This window comes from Schistocerca cancellata, chromosome 7 (genome assembly GCF_023864275.1).
Source record: "Schistocerca cancellata isolate TAMUIC-IGC-003103 chromosome 7, iqSchCanc2.1, whole genome shotgun sequence".
Classification (NCBI taxonomy): Eukaryota; Metazoa; Arthropoda; class Insecta; order Orthoptera; family Acrididae; genus Schistocerca; species Schistocerca cancellata.
The window spans coordinates 136,763,665-136,787,859 of NC_064632.1; the positions used below are offsets into that span (position 1 = coordinate 136,763,665).

At 38.2% G+C, this 24,195-nt stretch overlaps 1 protein-coding gene across 1 annotated transcript in view; it reads right to left on the minus strand.

Moving 5' to 3' along the window:
• Positions 1-762: 762 nt before the first annotated feature.
• Positions 763-24,195, minus strand: part of LOC126092441 (protein CASC3-like) — a 106,849-nt gene continuing 83,416 nt past the window's right edge. The window contains exons 10-11 of the mRNA XM_049908041.1: positions 5,115-5,495; positions 763-1,975 (exon numbers count right to left, since the gene is read on the minus strand). Coding sequence (XP_049763998.1) covers positions 1,835-1,975; positions 5,115-5,495 — 522 coding nt within the window. The 3' untranslated portion in view covers positions 763-1,834. The remainder of the gene's footprint in view (positions 1,976-5,114; positions 5,496-24,195) is intronic.

The following is a 24,195-nucleotide window of genomic DNA, read 5'->3' on the forward strand; positions in this document are numbered from 1 at the left end:
CACCAGCTGTGCTGCACAAAACCGAGGACAGAAGTTCAGTGCAGCATGGCACATATAGGGTGGACTTCAAATTGTTCCACTCTGCACGTCAGTGAACAAGTTTTGTGCAGCATCAATACATCAAAGGAAATGTTTGGATGACATATCTCATTTTCCATTATTATTGACACACGCAGGCACAATGGAACATTGCTGTGCATCCACAAACATTCTGCGCTGTTCTGTGTGTGTGTGTGTGTGTGTGTGTGTGTGTGTGTGTAATTTATTTATTTATTTATTTTTTTTTCCACTGCACTTAGTGGTGTGTCATGTGTGGATATGGCTGAATATTTTGCCATTTGTGAATAAAACAGTGTGTCATCTTTCATAAATGTAATAAAATGTTAAATAGAATTGCTCTGTTAAACACATCATCAGCATAAAATACTATTAGTATCATGTCTGCTAAGTCAGTCTCCTCATTAGCAAGTATTATTGTGTATATAGTGGTGTAAAACCCTGTGCTATTTTGTCTTCTTGTACTGACTGGAGGAGAATTTCTATAGTTACACTGAACTTTTCATATTTTACCATTTTTTGCTTAAGTTTAAATTTACAAAACACCTTCGAAAAAATACACTTCAAATCCTGTATTACAGGCTTTTGACTTGCCTATTAACCATGTACGACAATGAATTGACATTATACTTTTGTTGAAATTTACACTGCTACACATAAAACATGAAAAAAATTTTCTATAACAATATACATATTGTCTCTAAAACATGGAACTCATGTATGCTGTCAAAAAGTGATCATTTTATTCATAATCAAAAATGTTCAATTGCATAATCCAAAGACCTTAACAACTGAGATATTCTGTAGCTAATAAAGTTATTATAATTGACAACTTTATATGTAGAGGTTATCTTCTTTTTGTCTACATTATTGACATTTACAATGCACATCTGAAAAGTGAATCTCATTAACTAAATACATTCCACTACCAACAAGGTGACAGAACAACTTTCAAAGTACAATCTGTACAATACTAGAAAAACAAAGAACCTGTACAACACAAAGCAATAGGAACTAGTAGTCAACCACATCAGTAATGAAATCCATTCTGCATGGAGTATGTCATAAATAAATTACAGAAAGTAAAACATTGCCAACAAGATATTAAATAATATTTGCTTGTAACAATTATTTTTAACTAATGGTGAAATGTTGTCTTTTCATATGGACATTGTTCACATGACTTTTTTTCTGTGCGATAAATTGTGTATGTTAACTGTAAATAAAAAATGACTTCACTTGTACAATTGCTCCTATCAGTGATACCAAAATCATATTCTATTTAACATATTTCAGACGACAATTTTACTGCTATGTTACTGTTATTATCCACCAAAACTAAAACAATAACCTGAAGGCAATCACTCATAATCATAAGACAAATATGTGGAATAAACACAAAAATTTTTCATCTTTCCTTTCGTCTTTGTCCCTCTGCATGTATCACTTTGAAAACTACAGTGCCATTATACATGCATGGACCCTGTGTAAATGGCACATGGGGGGAAATGCCAGGCTGTGTTATAATTTCTTAGATTCCTGGGAAGCACTCACACTTCATTTCTTACAGCAACAGCTACAATTGCCTAGTCTGTATGACAAGTATAGTTTTGCATCGAATAATACATTCATTCTTATAAGTAAGTTATCTTAAGAACTGTAATTTGACAACAGTACAGAAAATTTAACATAATAATATGTGATTCTAAATAGCTTACAGCAAATCTGTCGTGATTCTTTTGCAAATATAATTTAAAAGCATTTTCTTTCCACTATGCTACTGCAAATAAGGAGCTGCAATACTTGCATTAATGATGTAATTCTCAAAGAGAAAAGGATTTGAATCTACAGGTATACTTCTTTCTAGACCACACAGGAATATTTTATGAAGCTGGGTAGAGTCCCAATACAAACAAGACTGAAAACAGAAAAAAATATCGCTTAACAAAATTACAAATCAAACAGTAAACATACAAAATATTTTCATTGCGCTACAATCAACAAATGGAAATTCAAAGAAACTACAATATTTCATAAAGCAAAATAAACATTTTTGTGCAAAAATATGTGTGTGAAACATGACATTACAGATACACTTATTTATCGCATATTTTATCTACTGACATCAGGGGATCTTTTATTAATACACTGTGGAACACATCACTACAGCCTACGGGACATTTAGTAGGCTGCTGCAAGGCAAATGTAGTGTCTAATCAAATGTTTGTAGGAGATACACAGATATAAATGTTGTGAAATACTGCTAACAATAAGAGTAGATGTAAAAGTTGTTCTGTTTTAATATACAACTAATTAAATGAATGAATATCAGCCTTGAAGTCACTAATACCAAGATTATTCTCTGAAAGCCAAACAATTCCAACCATTTTGAAAGGGCACCAATTCTACACCTAATGAAATAGTAGTATGTGAAAAAACCTACTGATGAGGTGGAATAAATTAGTATTTTGTTTAAAGGCACAGAGGGAAGGAAGATATGCTCATTGAATATAAGCTGCCTGATACAAAAATGATGGTAAATCACAATGCCAGATCTCTTCCTTATCTTCAGTGTGTCTATTGGCAGACAGCAACTAATTTAATGGTTAAATGAGATGGTCAAAAATGAAAGAAGACAGATAAAATTGTTAAATTAACATAAACTGCATATTAGGAAAACAGCTTTTAGTACGGAATTATTATTTTGCTGTTCAATACCTCAGAAGCAAAACAAATTAGAGCCAGAAAAAGCTGAGAAGAACAATTAGATTAATCTACATTAGTATCCAGCAGAATGGAAATCAAATCTCTGTCTTTCATTTCCCAGGTGATTAGGGAATCTGTATTGAGAACACCTATATTTTAAGATAAAGGTAATGAGACACACTTGAAGTTTAACTTTAGAAAAGGTATGCTGTACACCAACCAGGTTTCCTTACTCTTACTACACTCTTTACATTATAACGTCATATTCACAATAGTTCCACCAATTTATGATGTTGAGCATATTTCTGGTAATGTGCCAGTTCTGAAATCTTTATGCATTTATTTTTATGTTGCATTCTATGCTACTGATAGCTCAAAAAGGTAGAAGAAGACTACATAGTGTCAGCCAACTGTCTTAGTATTGAGTACCACAGCAGTAGACACTTTCTAATGCATTAGTTTCTATCCAGAACATGCTAGGAAAATGAGATCCATACATAGTTCTCTCATGTGAAGGGCAGCAAATCTGCTTGAGAATGAAATATATACCAGCAGCAAAACAATAGGTGTTGCAATAATTGGAAGCACTAATATTTAAAAAATTAATAGTATCTGAACTACTTTCCAACCCCCCCCTCTCTCCAACAAAAGAATACTCAAGATCTACCCTTTCTTCATGTAATGAAAGAGACATAAATTTTCATAAAAAAATTCAAGTTTTTAAACTATAAAATGTAAAAATCTTACATAACTAACTACATTAAAATAGGATATTATTATTAACTGAAAGATAAATATGTGAAAAATTGATAACATTAATTAAATTCGCTCCAGACTTGGGCGAATAAAAATTATTTACAGAAACTTTATTGGTGCTTGATGTCAAAGCCATAAAAGATAACTTCACAAAAGAATGTGTCAATATTTTTAATCTAATATAAATAAAACATAAAATATTGGCATTTTTCTAGCCTGAAAAAGTATAAATTAATGCAACTCTCAAAATATCACTGTAATTTAATTGCTGTTCTCCAGAAATGCTACCAAATCCTTGATAACCAGTGTAGACACACTGAGGAGCATTCAAATACCTAGTCTATTAAACGCCTTTTTCCATGTAATCAGTTACGAACTCTGGTGCTTAACAAAATCAAGACATTCTTTTCAGGATAAGCTGGAAAAAATATATGAATTATTTACATTTACTGAATAGACTACACAATTACGGGCTTCATTTCCTCTCTCTCAAAAACCCACTTCTTGCAAGAATGACCTTCATGCTATCAGAGACTACAATAAATATGTTTTAAAGAATTGTTCAAAATATTCTGAACAGTGTAATTCTACAGAAGCCACAGGCATTTGCCAAATCAAGTTGTACCCTACACATCTATTTATTATATTAATTGAATGAGACATCTTTATGTTCAAATTATACCAGTGTTTGAATGAATAAATGTGGTTAAACATCAGCAAATACCCCCCAAAAAGAAAAAATACTGAGAAAAAATTTTGGACTAATTGCTAAGAAGCTTAATACACAAAGGGATGAAACTACACACACATCCAAATTATTCATGTACAGTGGATAAGCTTCTATACAATGTAAATTTGAAAAGACACATTACTGATGTACTGCTTAGTATGTTTTTAGTGCCTGAAACTTATTAACATCTGGCAAAAACTGTAATTACCCCATTTCCAATGACAGGGACTGACAATACTTACACACAATGACCAGTTAACTACTATTACTTATTTACCGTCTGCATTTCTAAACAAGGAATATACAAAAAGAACCGACTTCAGTACAAAAAGAAAATGTTCATTGATTAAGTTCTACAAAAACTGTAAAGACCAAAACTCTCTGTAACATCACAAATGAATAAATAAGTGTTAGATAAGTGTTATGAACCTCTAAGTAAATGAGAGATCTAGAGAAATTTATTAACCATACCTATACGACAATGAGTGTAACAGCCATAAATAAATATATATGTATATATATTTTTTACACACCATCAGTATCTTTCCAGAACAGAAATTCTTACAAAACAAAAACTGAAGGCTTAAAATGTAGGAAATAAAATAAATATAAAAATACAAATTACACAAATAAATAAATAAAAGGCATCACTATCACCACCGCTACATAAAAAGTACTTTACTGCATTACTACTTATTGGATAACTATGCAGAACAACTGTTCAAAATATATGGATTTCAATAATACAAGCGGTTGCATAAACGAAAACCACAAGCTGGAAGTGCAACATAAACTAAGGACAGAGGGAACAACCTAAGCCACCATTACATTATACAGCTACAAGTTTGTATATTTATGAGCGAACCTCCTGTTCTATTGCTGCATTAGCAGTAACAATGCTCTCAGCTGGCGCTGGACTTGGGACTAATGTAGTATCCTGAGGTGCATCGGCATACTGGTCAGTAACTGCAGTTGGGGTTGGTTCTTGGTCTTGCTCTGAAATCTGAATATCCTGCACTGGAGGTACTGTGACATCACCACCTGGACCAGGATCAGGCGCAACACCAATGTCACTGTCCCGTAAGCGGCCACGACCCTTTGACATTCCTTCTGGTGGTGGAACAATAGGAATAGCTGCACGCTGGCGTTTCTGGGCTACAGGCGGTGGCCGTGACATCACTTGTTCTTCTGTGCTATAATATGTGATTCCTTGGGCTTGGAAAAGCTCTGGCGGCTGCCCTGGAGCCTGTTGCAAATAATAAAAATATTACATCATCTACAAATAATCAGTAAGCATTTATACACAAACAAGTGATTATTTTAATTTAATTTTCTAGCAACTGATAAACGGCTTATTTCCACAACTTATTGGTTATAGGAAAGGATCAGGTACGAACTATTGTTGGGAGTCACTCAGTAAGCACACATCTTCGGCATGGCTATAATTTTTCTGGAAACCTGCCCTGAAGTGAGGTCGCCATGCAGCGCAAGGAAGGATGTGCTATCACACAGAGATTTGACATCCCCAATGAGAAGAACAGTTGATCACACATCTAGTATGACAATGTGATTTCTAGACTATGGTAATGAATGTAACTAAGACTTGCAAAGAAAGCAGTCAACACAGTAAAAATGTAAAAAATATTAACATACCATTTTATAGAGCTTTCGAAGGTGACTTAGTTGCCGCAAAATGAGTTTTATAAGAAATATTAATGAAGTTATCAATTATGAGGAAGTGCTAATCAGTGAAAATACGTAGTTTACAAAGTCAGATCACTATATACTGCATTATCATTCTCTCTATAATTTTAATGACATGTCCACAAGGAACACAAAACAAGAACATTAATTACCTTACTGTCAATCACGCTAATTAAGACAAGTACAGGGAACTGGTGTAGTGCACTATTATTTCATTCTTTCCGTATTGCCTCAGATATTTTCAAGCAATTCTGAACTTTTTTCGTATTTTCACATCCATAAATACTCTTTTCACTTTGACATTTGTCTCTTTTAGTTTAAATCCTATATTTTTCTTCTTCAGTTTCTTGAGATTTTCTGTTTTGTTTTGCTGATCTTCCAATCTAACCTTTTTTTTAATGATATCTGGAGTCCTATTTTTTGTGCTGTGTTTTGCAGGCTTGTTGTTGTTGTTGTCTTCAGTCCTGAGACTGTTTTGATGCAGCTCGCCATGCTACCCTATCCTGTGCAAGCTTCGTTTCCCAGTACTTACTGCAACCTACATCCTTCTGAATCTGCTTAGTGTATTCATCTCTTGGTCTCCCCCTACAATTTTTACCCGCCACGCTTCCCTCCAAAGCTAAATTTGTGATCCCTTGATGCCTCAGAACATGTCCTACTAACCGGTCCCTCCTTTTTGTCAAATTGTGCCACAAACTCATCTTCTCCCCAATACTATTCAGTACCTTCTCATTAGTTACATGATCTATCCATCTAATGTTCAGCATTGTTCTGTAGCACCACATTTCGAAAGCCTTTATTCTCTTCTTGTATAAACTATTTATCGTCCATGTTTCACTTCCATACATGGCTACACTTCATACAAAAACTTTCAGAAATGACTTCCTGACACTTAAATCTATACTCTATGTTAACATATTTCTCTTCTTCAGAAACACTTTCCTTGCCATTGCCAGTCTATATTTTATATCTTCTCTACTTCGACCATCATCAGTTATTTTGCTCCCCAACTAGCAAAACTCCTTTATTACTTTAAGTGTCATTTGCTAATCTAATTCCCTCAGCATCATCCGACTTAATTCGACTACATTCCATTATCGTTGTTTTGCTTTTGTTGATGTTCATCTTATATCCTCCTTTCAAGACACTGTCCATTCCGTTCAACTGCTCTTCCAAGTCCTTTGCTGTCTCTGATAGAATTACAATGTCATCGGCGAACCTCAAAGTTTTTATTTCTTCTCCATGGATTTTAATACCTACTCCAAATTTTTCTTTTGTTTAATTTACTGCTTGCTCAATATACAGATTGAATAACATCGGGGACAGGCTACAACCCTGTCTCACTCCCTTCCCAACCAATGCTTCCCTTTGCAGGCTTATTATTTGATTTCTGGTTACTTTCATGTTATTAGCTAGTAACACTAAATCATCTGTGAATCCCAAGCAATTTAAGTTTATTTGATCTCTCCTGGTCACAATCTGTATTGCCTTAGGATTTTTCTTGTACATACCATTCTGTCATCAAGTATTCCAGAGCACAGGTGAAGAGTACTGGTGATAGACTATAATCCCATCTTAGCTCTTCTTTAATTTTAAATGGCTCAGACAGTTCTCCTCTGAATTTTAAGAGGGTTTATTTTATCATTTTATAATCAGGGATGTAGTCAATTTTTTTTTAATGTTTCTGATGTTGTAGATCTGTGAATACAATGACAGGTTTTCTGAAATCTGCACAGGTTATGATTTCTCATTTTTTGATTTTTTGTAGATAACAATTACTAATTTTACAGTGATTATTTGTTCCAGACGTGTTCCCCAGGATGTAAATGCTCATTGGTAGCCTTCTAGCTCTTGTTCAAATTGAACTTTACAGTGATTGTATAGAATTCTTAACAAGACTTCATATGTGCAATCCAAGAGGGAAATCCCTTTGTTGTTACTGGGATTACTTTTTCCCTCCTTTTTTGTATAATGTAAGCAGTCCAATGTTCTGGTAGTTCTTCAGATTTTCAGTGCAGCAGTGTAATATATCTTTGCTTGTTCTGTTGCATGTTTCAACAGTTCTGCAAATGTTTGATCTTCTCTTCATCCCTTGTTGGTCTTGAGCTCTCTCAAAGTTTTGCAGACTTCAAAGATTGTTGGTGGGTTTGTATTTTCAGGTGGTGTTTTTATTGGGATTTCTGTGTTTATCTGAAGGGATATGTCCTAATTCCCCCATTGCACAAATTAAGGCTACAACACAAATTTAAAGAACTATCAAGGAGTCTCCTTTCTGCAAGCTATAAGGGAATACAAAATTGTGTCAGCATGCCTCCTCCAAAGAGTTCTGAAGCAACTCTATCACAAAACTGGGGAATACCAAACGAGCTTCTGCACTAGTGAAAACTGTATTGAACAAATATTCAGTTTAAAAATAACATTAAAATACAAAGCACTCAGGAACAGTTCGATCATATTCTCCTTTGTGGATGGACTTAATGAAGGTGTGTGATTCAGTCAATCCAAATCAATGTTTGGCAGGGAGTGGTCCTTCTCCTATCATTTTTAATCTGGTTTTGGGCAGTAATCTGAGAGTGAGAAAAAACAAAACTATTGAAAACCTGTACAACCTGGTAGACATAAAAGTGACATCCCAATTTCTTGTCCAACTTTCGCAAATGATCCAGCTACACTAGCAGACAATGAGATGACTGCAATTAAAAAGACAGAAACTCTCAAGCAATTGACTGAAAGAGTTGGCTTTCAAATATTCCTCCAAATAACCGAGTACAGCTGATCACAAAATATGGACAAAGAGAGAAAGTTCAATACTTGTATTTGAGAGAAATCCTTGAATCTACAAGGCAGAGAGAAAATGGCACAAAAAATTTGAATGCAAAAGCTTAGGAGAGCTTACAGCACAATCTACTACACCTATAGTGAGAAACTTATGTCCACACACATGAAAATCAGGCACTATGATACAGTTACTAAACCTGAAGTCTTGTACGTTAGTGAAATTCTTCATTCCACAGAAAAGGTAATCTGGTAGATATCCTAAAAGGAAAATGCAAAATTCTAAAAAAGACATTCAGCCCCAGAAGAACAGAAGATGGTTTCAGATTATAATGCCAGAAAGCAACCAAACAACTAATAAAATCTCACAACAGATGTCAGAAAAAGAAGACTGAAGTTTTATGGACATGTTACTGGCAATATGTAAAATAAGGCATTCTTCAGAATGCCTATGTAATGTATATGAAATGTCTAAAATCGAATGTCAAAATAAGAACAAGATTGATTTTTATACACTGACAAGGCATTGTATACTTTGCTGGATTTTCTCCTGGCAACATATATAATACGCTAAATTCTGCCTTTTTCTTCCCCCCACCACCACTGTTTGTGGTGGTGTTCGGGTCTTTGTTTAACGGTTGCGAAGACAGCTTATTGTCATACGACGTTCAACTAACACGCCACAGATATCACTATACTAGTTCTCCAGTGTATAGCATCTGGCTGAAGTTCCACAGATGCTCTCCTGTCATCCTATCCTGTTGTTCTTGTATCACCATGTCAGGAGAGAGTGTAATCCTAAGACAGGAATCACGCCATGCTGACATGCAACAACGGTTCTGCGATGAATTATCTCAAGTAAGAGCCAATGCTACTAAAAACTGTGGTTTCCTAACCGAAACCAGTTACCAAAAGTTAGACAATGATGTGAGAAAAGCTAAGATGACCATGAAGAAGGAACTACGGGACTATCTCTGCCGAAACACCACGACGTAATGATGGTCGAGAAAAAGACTTAGTTGGTTTAATCTGTTAGAGATGGTATGAGTGCTACTGAAACTTATGTTGTGAACTCCTAGTTATCTGACATACTCCATAAGGGCCATTTGGCTATTGGTCATGGAAGGCAGGGCAGGACGTTGGAAGAACTTTCGCCGAAGTATAAGAACATTACCCACATGATACTGAGCTGCACGTTCATCTGTGTGAGCCTTGGCAGAACAAGCAAAAAGGTGTTGTGTAGTCAAGCCAATGTTTTTTTCAGAATTCAGTCGCTGTTGTCAGGTTAATCTTATTGATTTTGAGTCCAATCCTGATATATATCACATGTTCTCTACTGCTTCCATGATGTGAGAGAAGCAGTGGACCACAAAACATACGATTTTCATCCACCAAACACTATTGGTATTCTCAGTGGGAAATGCAATATCCTGATTCTCCAACCAGGCCTGTTAGTTATAATGAAGAATTGCCAGAACCAGTGACTCCTGAGAATGTAGTAGTGATTAAAGATGAATACTCCTGTAGCCTGTTTACCACATTATCTGCAAATTCCCCAGACTGTAGCATCATTGGAGCATCAAGCAATGAAATTATGTCGATGAAATTGTAGGATACTTCTTCTGCTCACTTTGATTTTAGAGCCCTAAGAACTACAAACATAGTGAGAAGATCTTGGTAGACCATTATAAACTTGTACACTCCTACTTGGTCTCCTGTGTGTTCCTTGCTGCAAAACAAAACAGAAAATCTCAAGAATACAGCCTACAGGAGTACTGGTCCATCTTGAAGATTGACCATGGTAAGCCACACCACTCAAAGTCAGGGGTGCACCAAAAGAGCAAATCAGGACATTGAAAATATGCTGTGTACTTGGATGCAAGAAAAAAAGCTAGATGCTGAAGTGATGAACTGTGGTTTGTCAAACTTATGAAAAACAGAGCTTTTCATTCTGGGATTAACAAAACGCCATACGAAGCTCTGCTCAGTTGCAAAGCTAGAGTAGGTCTCTCGACATCGTCGTTTTATACAAAAAGTAGAGACTGGGAAAGAGCTGGAAAAAAATAACAGAGGGGCCACAAACAACACAACAGCAGAAAGAAAGACTAGATGAATCAATGCAAGTGTCGCAGCTCTCTGCAGAAGACATAGATGAGAATGCAATCCACGATTTTTATTTTATTTATTTATTTATTACTTGTCATTAGCCAACATTTGTTGAAATAGACAGTTTTGACATTACATTTGATAGTGAATCTAAAATTGGGAAACTATGTACATTCAGATTACATTACATGAGGATAAAGAGTTATTCTCTACATTATAATTCCATAACATCATAGTTACTCTCTACTACATTCCACTTCCTTGACATCATAGTTACTCTCACTCTCTACTACATTCTAATTCCTTTACATCATAGATACACTTATCAGCTAACAATTTGTGCAGCTGCTTCTTGAAGGCATCTCCTTGTAGGTCTTTCAGTGATTGTGGTAACTTGTTATATAATTTTAATCCTGTTTGCTGAAAGCTACTTTGGACCTTAGATAGCCTAGTAAAGTCTACATTAAGATTGTTTTTATATCTGGTATCATGTGAATGAACATCTGTTCTGGACGTTAAGGTATGTATTTGTTTTTTTATGGAAAGAAGACACGCTTTTATATACAGAGAAGGTAATGTTAAGATGTTAAGTTCCTTAAAGTGCTTTCTACATGATTCTTGGCTTTTAATACCTGTAATTGCTCTAATTGCTTTCTTCTGCCACATGAACACTGTCTGAGCACCAGTTGAGTTGCCCCATAATTTTATTCCGTACTGTAAGTGAGATTCAAAGAACGCATAATAAGAAGATAAAAGTTGTTTTCTGCTAACTAATGTTTTTAGTTTCCTTAACAAAAAGACTACTCTAGAAAGTCTGGTACATAACAGTTCCGTGTGGGTGTTCCATGTTAATTTCGGGTCCAGGTGGATTCCTAGAAGTCTTACAGAGTCAGACTCATTTAATTTTTCCTGTAGATTGTGCAAGAAGAAATACATAGTTTCAGTCTTGCTACTGTTGAGTATCAGCTTGTTACTGTGGAGCCACATGGCAGACTTTTCAAGCATTGCTTTTGTTTGTTTCTTCACTTCCTCCAATTTGTTATCTGAGGTAATCAGGGTTGTGTCGTCAGCATATATTATTGACTTGTGAAGCATGAAAGTAGGCAAGTCATTCATGTATACCAGGAAGAGAAAAGGTCCAAGCACTGAGCCTTGTGGCACGCCTCTTACAACTGGTAGGGCATTTGATTGCTGGCTATTTACTATAACTACCTGAGTTCTGTTTGTCAGGTATGATCTGATTAATGCCAGTTCGTTATTTTTTACACCATAGCACTCTAGTTTATTTATTAGTATTTCGTGGGATACAGTATCAAATGCTTTACTCAGATCTAGTAGTACAGCACAAGTGATAGAATTGTTCTCAAAGCCATCAAGTATGTCTGTCACAAGAGTTTCTACTGCATTTATTGTAGACAATCCTGGCCTAAAACCAAAGAGCGAGGAGGAAAAAAGATTTTGTTCAGCAAAGTAGTTGCAAAGTTGTGTTTTAATGCAGCATTCTATTATCTTGGATAATATAGGTATGAGGGATATTGGACGGTAACTTTCAGGTTTGTTTTTTTCTCCTTTTTTATAGATTGGGATAACAATAGTAGCCTTCAGGACCTCAGGAAATTTTCCAGCTGTAAAAGTACTATTGATCAGAAAGGTAAGAGGGGCAACAATAATGTCAATTATTTGTTTCAAGATGGTGTTGGAGATGCCATAGAGATCTTCACTGTATGAGCCATGTAGGTTTGTGACGACTTTGTATACAGTTTGGCAGGACACCTGTTTCCATTTAAAGGATAAGTTATTTAGGTCAGGAATGTTGTGGGTAAAACTTTCAGAAGTTGCATCATCTGGTGCAGAGGTAGCAGTAGCTTCCAACTTAGTACTGTTAACAAAAAATTCATTTAATTTTCCTGGCTCTATTGGAATTTCTTGTCTGTTTTTATGCTTCCCTGCTATTTTGTTTATTACCTGCCAGGCTGCTTTGCATTTGTTGCTGGAGTTTTCAATGAAAGCATCATTGGCTCTCTGCTTTGCCATCTGTATTTCAGTTCTATAATTCTTCCTGGCTTCTTTATACCTCTGCTTCGATTCTAGGTTACCAGTTTTAGCCATTTTATGTAGGGCAATAAGTGTGTTTCTCAGGTCATGCAGTTCAGGAGTGAACCAGTTGTGCTTCTTTTTTCTATTTGGTGCACCATCTGTTTTCATCTTTTTGATTATTTGTGGGCAACAGTTTTGAACTAAGCTTGTTAGTATGTTCATGAATAAGTTAAAAGCATTACCGTTGTTATTACAATTATATACTCTGTCCCACTCAACTTCTGATAATTTTTGCCTTAACTTCGTAATGTTGTCAGGATATAATAGTCTGATCCTCTTAATGTGTTCAGGTTGCTGAGTAGGATAGTTTTCACAGTTGACCATTAGCCATAGGCTGTCATGGTCAGATAAAACTGGATTTATCACTCCGTACTGACACTCGTCTTTTGTCAAATTGGTGATTATGTTATCTAGGCAGGCATCTAATCTGGTTGGCTTGTTATTCATACAGTACAAGTTGTTAGACCTTAGCATGTTTTGAAAGTGTGTGACAGCTGGTGTTTTTAGTCGAATGTCTATATTAATGTCACCAATGTATGCTATCTTGTGGTGTCTGTATTTTACCAGCAGGTACTTATTTAAAGTCTCCATTTGGTCAATAAACTGATGAATATCAGAGCTAGGAGTGCGATAAATAGAGATGATCACTAATTTAAGTTTGGGAAGCAATAATGCAGCAATTTCAAAAAGTTGCTCTTTGCAAAAATGGTCGACTTTTTGTGCTACATATTCAATGTTAGAGTTTCTCTTTATAAAAATAGCGACTCCTCCATGACTACTTTTGGTTCTACAATATGAGCTTACTAATTCAAATCCTTCTGGGGTATACAGGGCAATTTCAGCTGGTGTGAGCCAGTGTTCATTTACACAGAAAACATGACATGGGTTTGAACTTAGGAACATATCAATTTCATCTATTTTGTTTTTGATTGATTGTACATTTAGGTGCATAATTAAAGTTCTGTTTTTGAGAAGGATAGGCAAAGAATTAGACGCATCTATATTTACAGTTTTTGTGGCACTGGCTGGGGGATGATAGTCCATAAAAAATCTTCACTGCAGCTACTCACACTCTTACTGCTGGTAGATAAGCAAATGGCAGCTCTATCGTTCCTCGTGGCTGTAGATGTGGCTGTATCCACAGTTCTAGCTGGTGCACTGCTGTTGTCCTCTGTTGAAGGGGCTGCTATTGTTGGTCTCACATATGGTTCATACCACAGTTCTCTGACTGTCTTTTGGGACTTACTTTTATTTAGTTCACTTATCAGTTTTCCTAATGTGCACTTTCCTTTACGATTCAAGTGAAGTCCATGTCTGGTGTAGCATGTTCTGTCAAGTGAGCTGACATCCATTAGTTCCACATTACTGAACCTCTTACACGTGCTCTTAAGTTTATTATTTATTCTACGAATTTCTTTGTTTATGGGTGAGTATTCAGGCAGGTCGTATCTGTGGCTGAAGTTCACGAGTATGATATTTGTGTTTGTTAGGAGTAATAGAAGTCTCACAAGCTGTTTAAACATGTACATAGCTCTGTTTTTGTATATGTCATTAGCTCCAGCACAGATAATTACACTGTCTTGTCCAGTATAGTTATTTTTCACGATGTTTTTCGTCGCTTCCTTTAAATCGGCGCCTGGCTTGATCATACCTGTTACTGCCAATGACTTACTGATGCTTTTAAGTTCTTGAGAGAGTCCCTTGGCGTGGCTGTCCCCATATACATCGATTTTTGATTCGCACTTTTTCACAGTACGTACTTCATTTTTGTTTACACTTTTTAAGGGTCTTTTTGGGTCATTTTTCGTAGATAGATTTATACTAACGGTATTGTTTGTACTTATTATCGGTCTTTTTGGTTGATTTTTCGTCACGAGAACTGTAGTAACGGTACCGTGAGTTTGTTGTGTGCTCACATCTAGGGGTGGGAAAGCATTTTTGTCATTGTTCATTGCACTGCGTTTTTCCTGACACTCGAGAGCACCGAATTTGTTTGTAACACTTAATATGTTCGCACTTTTAATTTTGTTTCGCACAACATTCCATGGAACACTGTTTTTAGGTCGGCGCCATGTGTCTTTGTTTACATCCGAAATGCTCACAAGGCTGCTGGTTTTCGGACACATTTGCGTCTCTAGATTTGCACATTTTTCACTCAGCGCGTTATATTTCGTTTTTAAAGTGTCTAGTTCACTTTGGAGTCCTTTTATTAACGCGTCTTTGTCCCGTAAAACTTTATTAATATCTCGTTGGCATGTTTCCGTAATGCACTCCTGACATGTCCACACGAAATCATTTGTTACAAATTTTACAGATACCTTTGAGCACTTCTCATGGAACCAAAAGTTACACATTGAGCACCGAATGCCTTTCACTACTCTTTTTATGCACAGTTTACACTTGTTACCAGTATTAAGTTCATTTTTCTCACGATCGTTTTCACTTACAACTTCAACCTGCGCCATCTCTTTCGCTCAGAAATGAGACAGGAAACCAACACAGTGATGAAGCCATGATTATTGAAGAGCCTTCCATTTCCGTTGTTACCGAAGACCCCCTTTATAGATACATCACACATGACAAAAGTGTGGCCGAAACATTCATGCCATCTGTGCATTTCTCCTAAAGACAATGACCATGACAAAGTACAAGGTTATGGGGTTAGCATTTCGATTTCATACAGTGTTTGCTTCACTATTGAGAACGCTATTGAAAGTAAAACGGAGTCAAAACTGAACCTTGAGATTTAAGCCAGGAAATGATAAGGATTCTTACAAAAAAGTTCCTCCTGTGCCTTTTGGTACCAATGTGAAAGTTCTGAATCTCGATGTTGACAAAGGGCAGGGTGACCCATTCAATCTGTTGGCATTTGTGAACTACACAGAAAATAGCTTTTACAGACTTGGAACCACAGGAGGAATCTTGAAGCAACTCTTTTCAAGATCAGAATTCACTGTATGTACAAAGAACTCAATGAGAATTGAAGACGTTCCTGACCACAAAATAACTCTCCAATCTGCAGCTACTCAGTCCCCAGAAAGTGGCCAATGATCATGCAACATGAAATGCCAAAATATGATGCACCTCTGTGTAAAAAAGAAAATTAAGTGCAATTGAAAATGTCACTCAAGCCTTCCCTGCTGCAACAAATGGGTCATGCCAGTTCTTCTTTTGTGTTTTATTGGTTAACAACATTCTGTTCACATTCTTCAGAATAGAATGTACAAGATCAAATTGCCAATATTTAAAACATTCTTTTGTGAAGAAGAAAAGAGAGTACTTCAATCTTAGTTCTGCTTTCTTTGTTTTCCAATAAGAATATCCTATGCTTTGTTTCAGTTTTGTTCTTTGGGTTTTGTATTAATCAACAAAGGCATCTCATCTTGTGCCCTTTTAACACTTTTCGTAAATGGTACCGGTCATTCTGTACAATGCCCAAGAATTTTATAGAACACCAAGTAAAAGTATATAACATTTTCACAAACAACTTATACTTCACAGTTTGCCTAAACCTATGCATTCTATAGGATACCGGGTTTGCATACAATGCCAGTAACTGACATATCCAGATTCCCAAAAACAAGACTCACTCACTAAACTGCAACATACTTAGAACAACTCAGACCCATACCCTGGTTCCAACAGGTTAAAAACAATTTACAAAATTATCATATAAATCCATGAGACATTTTCAACTGAAATTTGTACAGAGAAAAAAATTAGCAAACATAAAGTATTGCCAGTGAATGAAATCACCAGCAGACCAGGGACAAAGTGGACTGAAGAATAGAAAAATACCACACAGAAGACAGAAGCCTAATAGCTTTGTGAGATCAGGCAGGGTCCAGTCACACTTAATAATAATAATATCTATAACTCAATTAACCATTTCAATCAAAACCAAGGAAAACAATGACCGCAGATTTCCAATTTAATAATAAAGAAAATGTGAGTGTAGAAATGTGGTCTCCCTCTACGATTTTTACCCTCCACGCTGCCCTCCAATACTAAATTGGTGATCCTTCGATGTCTCAGAACATGTCCTACCAACCGATCCCTTCTTCTAGTCACGTTGTGCCACAAGCTCCTCTTCTCCCCAATTCTATTCAATACCGCCTCATTAGTTATGTGATCTACCCATCTAATCTTCAGCATTCTTCTGTAGCACCACATTTCGAAAGTTTCTATTCTCTTCTTGTCTAAACTATTTATCATCCACGTTTCACTTGCATACATGGCTACACTCCATACAAATACTTTCAGAAAGGACTTCCTGACATTTAAATCTGTACTCGATGTTAACAAATTTTTCTTCTTCAGAAACGCTTTCCTTGCCATTACCAGTCTACATTTTATATCCTCTCTACTTCGACCATCATCAGTTATTTTGCTCCCCAAATAGCAAAACTCCTTTACTACTTCAAGTGTCTCATTTGCTAATCTAATTCCCTCAGCATCACCTGACTTAATTCGACTACATTCCATTATCCTCGTTTTGCTGTTGTTGATGTTCATCTTAAACCCTCCTTTCAAGACACTGTCCATTCCGTTCAACTGCTCTTCCAAGTCCTTTGCTGTCTCTGACAGAATTACAACGTCATCAGCGAACCTCAAAGTTTTTATTTCTTCTCCATGGATTTTAATACATCCTCCGAACTTTTCCTTTGTTCCCTTTATTGCTTGCTCAATATACAGATTGAATAACATCGGGGATAGGCTACAACCCTGTCTCCCTCCCTTCCCAACCACTGCTTCCCTTTCATACCCCTCGACTCTTGTGACTGCCATCTGCTTTCTGTACAAATAGTAAATAGCCTTTCGCTCCCTGTATTTTACCCCTGCCACCTTCAGAATTTGAAAGAGAGTATTTGAAATAACATTGTCAAAAGCTTTCTCTAAGTCTACAAATGCTAGAAACGTAGGTTTGCCTTTCCTTAATCTTTCTTCTAAGATAGGTCGTAGGGTCAGTATTGCCTCATGTGTTCCAACATTTCTACGGAATCCAAACTGATCTTCCCCGAGGTCGGCTTCTATCAGTTTTTCCAATTGTCTGTAAAGAATTCGCATTAGTATTTTGCAGCTGTGACTTATTAAACTGATAGTTCGGTAATTTTTACATCTGTCAACATCTGCTTTCTTTGGGATTGGAATTATTATATTCTTCTTGAAGTCTGAGGGTATTTCGCCTGTCTCACATACATCTCGCTCACCAGATGGTAGAGTTTTGTCAGGACTGGCTGCCCCAAGGCTTTCAGTAGTTCTAACGGAATGTTGTCTACTCCGGGGGCCTTGTTTCGACTCAGGTCTTTCAGTGCTTTGTCAAACTCTTCACGCAGTATCATATCTCCCATTTCATCTTGATCTACATCCTCTTCCGTTTCCATAATATTGTCCTCAAGTACATCGCTCTTGTATAGGCCCTCTATATACTCTTTCCACCTTTCTGCCTTCCCTTCTTTGCTTAGAATTGAGTTTCTATCAAAGCTCTTGATATTAAGCTCTTGATATTCATGCAAGTGGTTCTCCTTTCTCCAAAGGTCTCTTTAATTTTCCTGTGGGCAGTATCTATTTTACCCCTAGTGAGATAAGCCTCTACATCCTTACATTTGTCCTCTAGCCATGCCTGCTTAGCCATTTTGCACTTCCTGTCGATATCATTTTTGAGACGTTTGTATTCCTTTTTGCCTGCTTCATTTACTGCATTTTTATATATTCTCATTTCATCAATTAAATTCAATATTTCTTCTGTTACCCAAGGGTTTCTACTTGCTCTCGTCTTTTTACCCATTTGATCCTCTGCTGCCCTCACTATTGCATCCCTCAAAGCTACCCATTCTTCTTCTACTGTATTTCTTTCCCCCATTCCTGACAGTTGTTCCCTTATGCTCTCCCAGAAACCCTGTACAACCTCTGGTTCTTTCAGTTTATCCCAGTCCCATCTCCTTAAATTCCCACCTTTTTGCAGTTTCTTCAGTTTTAATCTACAGCTGATAACCAATAGATTGTGGTCAGAGTCCACATCTGCCCCTGGCAATGTCTTACAATTTAAAACCTGGTTCCTAAATCTCTGTCTTACCATTATGTAATCTATCTGATACCTTTTAGTATCTCCAGGGTTCTTCCATGTATACAACCTTCTTTCATCATTCTTGAACCAAGTGTTAGTTGTGATTAAGTTATACTCTGCACAAAATTCTACCAGGCGGCTTCCTCTTTCATTTCTTAGCCCCAATCCATATTCACCTACTATGTTTCCTTCTCTCCATTTTCCTACTCCCGAATTCCAGTCACCCATGACTATTAAATTTTCGTCTCCCTTCACTACCTGAATAATTTCTTTTATCTCATCATACATTTCATCAATTTCTTCATCGTCTGCAGAGCTAGTTGGCATATAAATTTGTACTACAGTAGTAGGCGTGGACTTCGTGTCTATCTTGGCCACAATAATGCGTTCACTATGCTGTTTGTAGTAGCTTAGCCATACTCCTTTTTTTTATTCATTATTATACCTACTACTGCATTACCCCTATTTGATTTTGTATTTATAACACTGTATTCACCTGACCAAAAGTCTTGTTCCTCCTGCCACCGAACTTCACTAATTCCCACCATATCTAACTTTAACCTATCCATTTCCCTTTTTAAATTTTCTAACCTACCTGCCCGATTAATGGATCTGACATTCCACGCTCCGATCCATAGAACACCAGTTTTCTTTCTCCTGATAATGACGTCCTCGAGTAGTCCCCGCTGGGAGATTCGAATGGGGGACTATTTTACCTCCAGAATGTTATACCCAAGAGGACGCCATCATCATTTAATCATACAGTAAAGCTGCATGCCCTGGGAAAAATTACAGCTGTAGTTTCCCCTTGCTTTCAGCCGTTCGCAGTACCAGAACAGCAAGGCCATTTTGGTTAGTGTTACAAGGCCAGATCAGTCAATCATCCAGACTGTTGCCCCTGCAACTACTGAAAAGGCTGCTGCCCCTCTTCAGGAACCACACGTTTGTCTGGCCTCTCAACAGATACCCTCCGTTGTGGTTGCACCTACGGTACAGCTATCTGTATCGTTGAGGCACGCAAGCCTCCCCAGCAACGGCAAGGTCCATGGTTCATGGGTTCCAGTACAAATCCAAAATGAACGAGCTTTATACCAATGAAAAGAGGAAGTTTTAAAATGTTCTTTCATGATGTTTGATATCAATTTAAAACTTTCAAGAATCCGTCAGACATCATCCTCTGAGACACGCAGTTGGTCTGTGCTTTTTCATTTGCACACACTCCCAGTCTGTTTGAACTGCTTAAACCAACAGCTAATGCTTTTGCGAGTTGGTGGCTGAATACTGCTGCACTGCAATTTGCAACTCACTTTCCACGAAGTCAAGAATGCAGAAAACCTTGTGCTCCATAGTCGCCATCTCACGCACAACTGACAGTGGAATGGAATGATGGCCCTATTGCTACATGAACTCTACTGGCCACTTCTGAAACCGTCACTTCCCGCCTGCCGCCTCCCCCTCCCTCTCGGCCATGAATATTTGCTTTAATTGTATGGTGCAGAAAGACTGAGAAAGTTGTATACATTTATTATATTTGTCTCATTCATAAACATGCTTTTGCAGTTTCAGAATAAAAGTCCCACATCTTGTTTCTTGAAACTAGCTTGTGCTTGAATTTTTACCGAAGATCAAAATTTGCAAGGCTCTTCCATTGGCTTTAATCCCACCTTCCATGAGCCCTTTCTACACAACACTGCATAGCAATCTTTTTGGCTTTTTGAACTCATCCATTACATACATGCTCTCGATACACTAATTTTTACTCTATTAAATTTCATTTCTGGCACAAAATCTGCTGTGACCTGTCCTTGAAATTTTCTTGGGTGATATCATCTAACCAACTAAAAATTGCAGCAATAAGCCAAATTTCACTTTGAGAAGTGAAGACTACAGAAATGCAGACATAAGAAATAGACAATACATACAGAGCATTACAGATTCTGAATCATTCTTACAGAATAAAGGAGGATTTAGAATGTGGTGTCACCGACAGACACCACACTTGCTAGGTGGTAGCCTTTAAATCGGCCGCGGTCCGTTAGTATACGTCGGACCCGCGTGTCGCCACTATCAGTGATTGCAGACCGAGTGCCGCCACACCGCAGGTCTATAGAGACTTCCTAGCACTCGCCTCAGTTGTACAACCGACTTTGGTAGCGATGGTTCACTGACAAAATACGCTCTCATTTGCCGAGACGATAGTTAGCATAGCCTTCAGCTAAGTCATTTGCTACGACCTAGCAAGGCGCCATTACCAGTTACTATTGATGCTGTAAAACATGTACCGTCAAGAGCGATGTTCACCAATTATGGATTTAAGTTAAGTATTCCAGCAGCTTCGTACTATTTTTGCTAGTTTCATTTCCCTGACCTGTTCCAGACCTCACGGCAGCCTGCGTGAGCTTAAACGCGTGCCTTTCGGCTTCCTCCTAGTGGACTGGCTGTCTTGCCAATCCACAACAGTTGGCGACGAGGCCAACTCGCGTTTGTAACTATACTGCCCCGATTTACTTATGTAATGGCTTCGCCACAATCTCCAGATGTACTGTCCGAATTTTATCGCTTGCAGAACCAGCAGACGCAGGCCTTACTGGATGCCCTTGGACAGCTCGTCCAGGGTCAACGTGCTCCACCGCTCACGCAGCCACAACACGCAGTTGCACCACCTTTTCATCCTTTTGATGCTGCACTGGAAAGCTGGACAGAGTGGTCACGCCAATTTGGATTCCATCTCGCCGCCTACAGAATTCAATGTAACGAGCGGCAGCCTTTCTTATTATCATGCGTCGGAGTGTCCACGTACCGTGTGATAGTCAAATTGTTTCCCCGATGCGACGTAGCAACTCTGTCCTACAAAGAAATTTTGCCTGCATTAGATGCATATTTCAAAGAATCAGTCAATGTAGTTGCAAAAAGGTATACCTTCTTTTGTACAAAACGTACGGCAGGTCAGACTAATCGGGAGTGGTTTGCAACCTTGCAAGGCCTTACTAGGGATTGTGCTTTTGAGTGTCAATGTGGACTCCCTTATTCAGATACTATGGTGCGTGATGCAATTGCACAGAACGTTTCTGATGTTCGTATCCGGGAACAGATTTTGAAGCTAGTCAATCCCTCCCTTCAACAAGTGATGGATATATTGGATCGGCAGGACACACTTGACTTTGCTCAGGAATCATTTGAAACTTCGCCACCCGTGTGTCACGTTAACCGGCCCGCCGGGCGAGCTGCACGGAACAGTAAACAGTCCTCCCACCCGGCCGCGCCAAAGCTGCATGGCTCTCAGCCACGTGTACCACGCCAGCAAGCAAATGCAGTGAAATCGTGCCCGCGGTGTGCTACTAGACATTCGCGTGAGAATTGCCCGTCATGCCAAGCTATTTGCTTTTTCTGTAACAAAAAAGGACATGTTCAAAGTGTTTGCCAGAAAAAGCTCCGATCGGCAGCTCAAAACCATTCCAGGCCCTTTGCTTCGCGCCGGAATCGGAATCGAACACCAAGGATACTCAGGCTTGCGACGCTTCGCCCATGGAAATTAATATAGTTAATGCCACTCCTCCCAGTGCCACTCTCTCTAACAGTGACTGTGTTCGTCCCACAAATAGTGTGCATCGACATCGCCAGAAATCTCGTCAAGTCACAAGTGATTTTGTACCAGAGTCAGTTCACGTTGCATGAGACAGTCGCTCTTGTCGTCAGCAGGACAATAAACTTTTTGTAGACTTGGACGTTAACGGCAAAGTGATACCGTTCCAGCTCGATACCAGAGCTGCAGTTTCACTGATCAATCATGACATGTACAAACAGCTGGGCACACCTCTGTTGCGTGCAGCAAATGTTAAGTTAAGTAGTTATTCAGGACAAGCGATCCCTGTGTTAGTACAGTGCAGCCTTCTTGCAACGTACAAGGGACAAACAAAACTTGTGTCATTTTACGTCCTTCGTTCTCCTGCTGCAGTGAACTTGTTTGGTTTTGATTTATTTCAGTTGTTTAACTAGTCTATAGTCAATCAGGTCCTATCAGTGAACCAGACTGTGCCTTCGGACAGTGTTTCTCGTCTATGTGAAGAATTTGCAGACATTTTTGCACCGGGCCTTGGTTGAGCTAAGAACTATAAAGCACATTTGGAACTGAAAGTCAACGCGCAACCGAAATTTTTCAGAGCGCGCAATGTTCCCCACGCATTGCGTGATGAGGTCGCAAAAACATTACACGATTTGGAATCACAAGGTGTAATTGAACATGTGCAGGCTTCTCTCTGGGCCTCACCCTTAGTAATTTTGCAAAAACCTTCCGGAAAATTGAGACTTTGTGTGGACTTCAAGGCAACAGTGAATCCACAACTAGTGACTGCAACTTTTCCTTTACCCCGCCCGGAAGATCTTTTTTACAAACTGTGCCTGGGTAAATATTTTTCGAAGTTGGACGAAGAATCTCAGCGCGTTTTGGTGGTTAACACGCATCTTGGTTTGTATCGATTCAAACGACTGCCATTCGGGTGTGCATCCCCCCCCCCTGCATTGTTTCAGCAATATCTACAAACTGTTTGTGTGTCGGTCCCTACTGCAGTAAACTATCTGGACGATATTGTGATCTCCGGAAAGACGGAAGAAGAACATTTAGCCAATCTCAGAACATTATTTCAGGTCTTGCGACAAAATGGTCTTCACTTCCGGAAGGACAAATGTGTGTTTTTTGCTCTTGATTTGCCATATCTGGGACATGTACCCAATGCCCAAGGCATACATCCCAGTCCCGAGCACCTCCGCGCCATACAAGACTTGCCTTCGCCGCAAAATTTGAAGCAGCTACAGAGTGTGCTGGGAAAAATTAATTATCATCATCACTATGTGCGCCACGCCTCTTCCATTTCAGCTCCGCTTCATCGCTTACGCCGTAAGGGCGTTCCGTTCGTCTGGACAACGGAATGCGAACGTGTTTTTCGCCAGTTGAAATCGGCGTTGCTTTCCAATACTTGCCTTACGCCATTCGATCCCCGGAAGTTCCTTTTGTTGATGGTGGATGCATTGGATTTCGGGATCGGTGCTGTGCTTGCGCACAAAGATGGATCGCACGATCGCCCTATTGCCTTTGCATCCAAATTGCTCTCGTCTGTCACAGATCGAGAAAGAAGCATTGGTTCTCGTATTTGGTGTTACAAAGTTTCATGATTTCTTGTATGGTCGTCACTTTACCATC